Below are 7,029 nucleotides of genomic sequence, written 5' to 3' on the forward strand. Positions count from 1 at the left end.
CCCTGATTGGTGTGTGTATCCTAGAGAGATGGGAGACTAGAGAAATGTGGAGAGTAGGCATTGGATCTAAAATTACAGAGGATTTAAGTTCAAATTCTGATTTCTTTTGCTGACTTGGATGTGAGACTTGGAGCTAGTCTCTTAAGTCTGCCTTGGCCTCACTTTCCTTATTTGCAAAACAAAGGGACTGTATTAGAATCAGGGTCTAAGTGGGTCCTTGAATTTGTTTGAAAGATTTGTGACTATTTTGACATAATTGGTTTCCTTTGTAATCCTATTTTATTTTGTGCATTTAAAAACATTCTGATAAGGTTTCCCCAAATTCTCTAAGGGGTGCAAGGGGACACAAAAAAGATCTATAACAGGGGTCCTTGAGGCCCCCTATGACTTCTAGGCCTCAGGTACCCCACCCCTGATCTAGAACCTCTGGACTAGATAAGCTTAAAAATGTTTTTAATTATTATTTTTTCAACTAATAAGCATTTTTTTTTCTGCCTTGCACCCCTCAGATGGTGGAGGAGAACCTCTTGTAACAAATATGCATAATAAAGCAAAACAAATTCACACATTGTCCATGTTGGAGAAGACAATCTTTAAGGTCCTTTCTAATGATCAAATGAGGTTATGTGTGTAAAGCATTTTGAAATTTAAGTCACTCCACATAGTGAATGTTAGTAATCATTGGACCTCAATTTCCCATCTCCTAAAACAAAAGTTAATCTTTAAGCTCCAAGTCGTGATACAGGTATTGCAAGAATCCTAATTTGAATATTACACAATTCTAAGTTTCTCACGTGGGATCTGAATTTAGGGGCTGGGCCCTAGGGGAGGAGGGAGAAAGGGGGAAGAGGAAGTTGTTTTGGGGCAAAGGAAAGGCTGGAGGAGGGGCACCTCTTCCCAGAACCTTGATTCTCACTTTTTCAATTCAATTTCTTTTTTCTTAACCAGTCTGCATTCCATGAGGGCTGAAGGCAAAAATTAATAGTGTTGGGGAGGGGGTGGGCATAGAATTGCCCTTCAAACTTTGCCCCCTGAGATTGCTAGCTAACTCACTTGGTTGGATGGCCCCTCCTTGGCTGCGCAAGCCTTTCCTCTGTCAGTCCTGGTCTCCTTGGTCACTAACTTTCAGTTCCCCACTGGGGTGAAGTGGGAGGGACAGGGGCCCAGAACTGGAGCCAAAGCCATATCCTGAGCAGGGCCTCGGAAGGTCTTCTGGCCTTTTTTTCTGGAGGTAGGATGTTTTCCAATCTCTTTCCCTCCTTCTCCCCATTGGAAGTTCTGTCTAACTCTCATTTCATACCTGGGGAAGCTGAGGCCCAGAAAGCAGGAAGGATTTGCCCAAGGTTGCATAGCCAGACAGTCAGCAGCAGAGGCAAGATTAGAATTCTGTCTCCTTTCTTTCTAGGGGAGGGCTATCCATCCTAATCTCTAGTTACCTTATACCCCAAGCTCCCTACCACAGCTTGCTAGAAGTGGGTGCAGTGATCAAGGAAGGTCTGTAGGGAGTGCTTGGGGTGAATGAGGGTGGTGGTGTTGTGGAACTGAGGAAAAAATTCAGGGAAAGGAGAAAAGCTAGGTGGGATGACAGGGAGAGATCTGGCTGGGGGAAGGAGCTCCCTTTCTGATCCCCATCTATTTTTCCCCTGGAGATTACTAGTCATAAGCCTCTCTCACCCTTTTCTGGACCAGACCCCCATGCCAATTTGGAACAGTTTCCCTCAGGGAAATTGAAGCCTTTAGAACTGGGAGTGGGGATAAGGAGGAGGAAAAGCTAAAATTATACTTTTTCCAAGGGAGGCAGTGCCATGCAGAGGGGAAAAAAAAAAATTGACTCAGTTGGTCAAATTCCATTTTTGAATTGTGTGACCTTGGGGAAATCCTTTCTCCTCTTTGGACTTCAGTTTCTTTAACTGTAAAATAAATGGGTTGGACAAGATAATCTCTAAGGACCAATCTAGCTCTGGTACTGTGTGTTCTTTAAGCCTTTCCTGCTATCACATTAAACATTCTGAGGTCCCTTTTAGTTTTGAAATGGAGCGATGGCTATGTATTCAATGTGGGTCCTAGAGATGGAGTTAGAATCTAGGATAGAGGATTTCTAGCCCTGGGGTTTACCCTCTATCCCAGAGGGCAATTTTATTAGGTGTCTGTGTTAAAATTAGGCCCAAAATTCTGTTCTAAGTAATGGTTGGGGCTGAGGATAAGGGTGGGGCAGAATTCCTCTTGCTTGGGAGGAAGAGAGAGAGAGTAGGATCAAGATTTTCCTCTTCTTTCCTCCCTTCTCTCACTGGTGAGGGACACAAGATCATTTCCCCTTGATAAGGTGTCCAGAGGAGCAGAAACTTTTGGTCAAAGGTCAGAGATCTCACTTTCAGGAAGATTCAAGTATCTAGGCTTCCTGTCCCACCCCAGATTCTGCTTTCCCAGTGTTCTTTCTCCTTCCTACCCCCTCCCCCATTCAGTTTTTTTCTCTCTTAACTAATGTCCTACCCTCCCCATCTCAGGCACCCAAAACTCCTTCCCAAGCTAGGAGTTTATATTCTGGGATCTATGGACTTTAAAAAAATGTAGATGACTATTTCAAAATAACAGTTTTCCTTTGTAACCCTATGTATTTGATTTTATGCATTAAAAGGCATTATTCCGAGGAAAAGTCCATAAGCTTCACCAGATTACCAAAACGTTCTGTGACTCTAAGGTTTAAGCCTTAGCCTTAGATAGATCCTAGACCCTCCCCAGCCCCACCCTCAGTCTCCCTACCATCCTTGTGAGTATCTTTAGCCATGACTTCCTCTCCTCCTTCCATTCCCCCCTCCTCTGCTTCCTGGTTCCATCCTCCCTCAGCCTCTGACTTCCCCTTCCTCTCTAGGGCTCCAGGCCCTAGAAACCATGACTCAACCAGGATGGGGGTTGCTGTTCCTGGGCCTCCTGGCCATGGCCCATGGGCTTCGGAGAGGAAATGATCTGCTCAATGTCTGCATGGATGCTAAACACCACAAAATACAGCCTGGTCCAGAAGATGACCTTCATCTGCAGGTAACAGGCAGGGGGCAAACGTCCTGGGCCTAGGGGGACCACAGTCAGATGGCTGGTAAGTGGTCGTGCTGGGACTAATCTACATCTCAGGCAAACATTTCAGGCCCATGAAAGTTTCATAGAATTCTAGTGTCAGAACTAGGAGTGACCTTCAAACCATTGCATTCAACAAATATTGTGAAGGGCCATGAGCTTGGCACTGGGAATACTAGGGGAAGATTTGACATAGCCTGTTCAGAGCTTACCATCAAATGGAGAAAAAAGAGATATACAAATGAGTAAGTTACAAAGGTGAGGAAGATAAGGGCAGAGGGGGAAGTTCAGAGAAAGTACTATGAGAAATTTGAGTAGAAAGATAATTTAAATTTCTTTTTACATGACATTTTTTAAAATTAAATTTCATTTTTAAAAAATAAAAGTATGGTTTATCCCCACAATCCCACCATTGGAAAAACAACAAAAAGCCCAAAGCTCTTGTAAGAATTATGGGTAGTCAAGCAAAATATTCCTATATTGGCCTTGTCTAGAAAAATATGTCTTATTCTGCAGCCTGAGTCCATCATCAGTCCTCTAGAATTTGTGGTTGCTAGGTTCTAGGTGCCTGGGGCACAAAGAGAAAGCAAGATAATCCCTGCTCTCAAGACTTATGTTGATTGGTTGGTTGGTGGCTGTTCTTAGTGCATGAAGAAGACCAAAAGGACATCACTATGTTGGGGTCAAGGCACAGTGTGTCTAACTGTGGCTGGTCAGACCAATAGGAGCTCAGAAGGCTATACCATAGGTCAGGCACAGATAGTCCATGTATTCTATACAAGATACAAGAAGCATGTGTACTATTTGTAAACAAGATAGCAACAACAATAATTAAAGGAAATTCTGAAGAGGGGAAAGAACACAGGAATTTCAAGGATAGGGTGACTACCCACTGGCTTGAATTTTTCAGGCCAGCTTGGGTCAGAGTAAGTGATATCTGATGGCTCTGGCTCTGGGAGAGGCAATGTGATGTAATGGATAGGGTCCTGGCCTCACAGTCCTAAGGCTTGTGTTCACATTTCTATAGTGACATTAAATGTGCAATGTTGGGCCAGTCATTCACTCCTCTAGGTCCCCATTGCTGTGTGGAAAGCATTTGGTAAACCTTACAGTGATTTAAAAACGGGAGTCTCTGCCCAGCTCCTCAGCCCTCTGTGCCTTCCCTTCCCCCAACTCCTTCCCCTCCAGTGTAGCCCATGGAAGAAAAATGCCTGCTGTACAGCAAACACAAGCATTGCAGCCCATGAAGATGCTTCCTACCTGTACCGCTTTAACTATAACCACTGTGGAACGATGGCCCTGGCTTGCAAACGCCACTTTATCCAGGACACTTGTCTCTATGAGTGCTCCCCCAACCTAGGACCCTGGATCCGGCCGGTAGGTAACTGAGGGGGAAACAAGACCTTTGCCTTTATCTATTAAGTATCCCCTCACCACCAATATTAAGGCGGAAAGCACAGCCTCCACCCTCAGAGAGATGTGCCAGTGTTAAGAGTCTGAAAACTGATGTTCCCTCTCCCCAACCAAGGTGTCCTCAAGTTGGCGTAGGGAACGGATGCTAAATGTTCCCCTCTGCAAGGAGGACTGTAACCAGTGGTGGGAAGACTGCCGAACCTCATATACCTGCAAAGAGAACTGGCAAAAGGGTTGGAATTGGACTTCAGGTGAGGCTCAGGCTCCTCCTGAGAGGCTAGGGGGAGAAAAGGCCAGGGGTAAAGGGGAAGAGAGGAGGGAGCCAAGGGTAGGAGAGTAGAGACTGTACTTTCCTGCCTGTGCAGAGGGGAGCTGTGGGGTGGGCTATGGCTGTGGTATACAATGTCTTTTTGATGGATTGGTTAGTTCTGATTTTTTTGCTAATAATCTATGGCTCTCTGGATGAGGGAGAAATGTTGGAGGAGTTTTGGGAGGAAGGAGATTTGGGGAAATGTGGTTGATGTAAAAAACAAGATGAAGTGGAGGGTTAAAGGTATAGGAACCTGGGGAAAAGCTTGAGACTCAGGTTAGGGGCTGGGATTTGTCATTAAGTATAGGAACTTCAGTTTTGATTAGAGATGTAGGAAAGTGGGGATCTAGGGGAAGGACCAGAGGCTAGAGAGATGGCTGGCTGCAATTGGATTTGAATTCAATCCATCCGAATTCAGGGGCTGAGGGCATAGGATGTGATAGCTGGGGTGGGAGAAGCTCTGTAGACATTGAAGAGCTAAGGATTTGGGGCTCAGGATGAGGGCTAGGATCCAGAGTTGGTCATGAGGAGAAGGGAGCAGGGGAAGCCTGAGCTGGGGTGGAAAGCTGGTGGGGAGGTGGAATCAGGGTTATGGGGAACCAGGCTGATATTCTTTTTTTCCATTCCATAGGGATTAACAAGTGCCCAGTTGAGGCTGCCTGCCACCCTTTCTCATTTTACTTCCCAACACCAGCCTCCTTATGTGAGAACATTTGGGGTCACTCTTATAATGCAAGCTCTTTTGGCAGGGGCAGTGGCAAATGTATCCAGATGTGGTTTGACCCAGCTCGGGGAAACCCCAATGAAGCCGTGGCTAAATACTATGCTTCTGCCTCTGCCCCAGGCATCTTCAGTTGCGGGGCCAGTTTCCCCTTCTTGGCTTTGACACTACTGTTGCTTCTCTGGGGTTAATCCTCATCAGGCATGAAATCTAACCCATTTACATGCAAAACCATAGCCAAGATGTGCTCTGTGTCTGAGATCCCAGGACCCCAGCTTCCTGCCTGACACAGCCTGGCTGTCCTGAAACCCTGGCTTCCCAATCTGGATTCTTCCCCCTCAAATCTGATCTGTCCACTTGGAAACCTACAACCCCACCACATTTCTCATTCTCCACCCCACTACTGAGGGGTAGTTCAGGGAGAGAGTGCCTTCCTTTCTCCCATTTTTAAGTAGCTCCAACTCCAGTGTCCTACCTCTTCCTCTGCATAGCAAAATCCACCCCCCACCCCCACCCCTTCTCTTCTTTAGGGGAAATTAGAAATTATTTCTACCCCCTTTAAAGTAAAACCCTCCTTGCTCCTTTCAAGTAAGTATCATTTTGTTGATTATATTTGTATCCTTTGTACCTGTTCTATATATAAGTAGGTGATTAATAAATACTGATTGATCAAAAAAAAAATCCCTTTTCTTTTCCTTCCCAGTTCTTCGCTATGCAATAGAATTTTTCCTTATTCTGTTCAGTCGTTTCAGTTATATCTGACTCTTCAAAACCCCATTTGGGTTTTCTTGGCAAAGATGCTGCCATTTCCTTCTCCAGCTCATTTTATGTTTGAAGAAACTGAGGCAGTTGGATTTAAGTGACTTGACACAGTAAGTTTCTGAGGCTGGATTTGAACTGAGGTGTTCCTGATTCCAGGCCTGATGTCCAAGATATTCACTGAGCCACCTAGCTGCCCCTTTGGCACTCTACCCTAGCCTGTTTTGCCTGAAGCTCCACTACTGAAAGATCTCTTCTTTTGAGTAAGGCCTTGATGATCCCTTGGCAACTTTGCAATTACCCTAGGGAGATGAGGTATATTTATTGATCATCAACTCTGCTCATCACTACCAGGCAATAAGAGAGAATAAAGAAGTAGGGGTGAAAAAATTAAAGAAGGATCTTGACTTCTAAGTCAAAATCCCCCCCCCCCCCAAGTCAGCTACTGGGCAGTGACTGGGGCAAGCCAAAGCTAGGGTTTACAAAGGTGACCTTGAAGTGATCTCAGCCTCTCCTTGTTTCTTGGCATTCTGGGCCCCTAGCAAATTATAAAGTATACACTGAAGGAAGAGACCTATTTTATAGATGCAGAGTGGCATGGAGGAAAGAACAATGGATTTAGGGACAGAGTTCAACCAGTTTTCATATCAGTAAGAAGAAAGGATTGGAATAGATTGCTTCGAAGTTGCATTCTAATTGTAAATCGATGATTGCCTTGGGAAAGATGGGACCAGAGAGGTGGAGATTAGACATACCA

At 45.1% G+C, this 7,029-nt stretch overlaps 1 protein-coding gene across 1 annotated transcript; it reads left to right on the top strand.

Moving 5' to 3' along the window:
* The first annotated feature begins 1,120 nt into the window (after positions 1-1,120).
* Positions 1,121-5,879, top strand: LOC114046078 (folate receptor alpha-like). The gene is made up of 5 exons (XM_027866305.1): positions 1,121-1,231; positions 2,870-3,036; positions 4,258-4,446; positions 4,598-4,733; positions 5,424-5,879. Exons 2-5 carry the CDS (start codon positions 2,890-2,892, stop codon positions 5,702-5,704), a joined length of 753 nt encoding a protein of 250 aa, XP_027722106.1. The 5' UTR covers positions 1,121-1,231; positions 2,870-2,889; the 3' UTR covers positions 5,705-5,879.
* Positions 5,880-7,029: the final 1,150 nt, after the last annotated feature.

This window comes from Vombatus ursinus, unplaced genomic scaffold (assembly GCF_900497805.2).
Source record: "Vombatus ursinus unplaced genomic scaffold, bare-nosed wombat genome assembly UNPS02014780.1, whole genome shotgun sequence".
NCBI lineage: Eukaryota > Metazoa > Chordata > Mammalia > Diprotodontia > Vombatidae > Vombatus > Vombatus ursinus.

Excerpts from the sequence above, each read along its gene's own strand:
- LOC114046078 (XM_027866305.1), top strand. The coding sequence starts at position 2,890 with ATGACTCAACCAGGATGGGGGTTGCTGTTCCTGGGCCTCCTGGCCATG. Across the intron at positions 4,447-4,597 it reads TAGGACCCTGGATCCGGCCG|GTGTCCTCAAGTTGGCGTAG; the intron begins GTAGGTAACTGA and ends TCCCCAACCAAG. Across the intron at positions 4,734-5,423 it reads GGGTTGGAATTGGACTTCAG|GGATTAACAAGTGCCCAGTT; the intron begins GTGAGGCTCAGG and ends TCCATTCCATAG.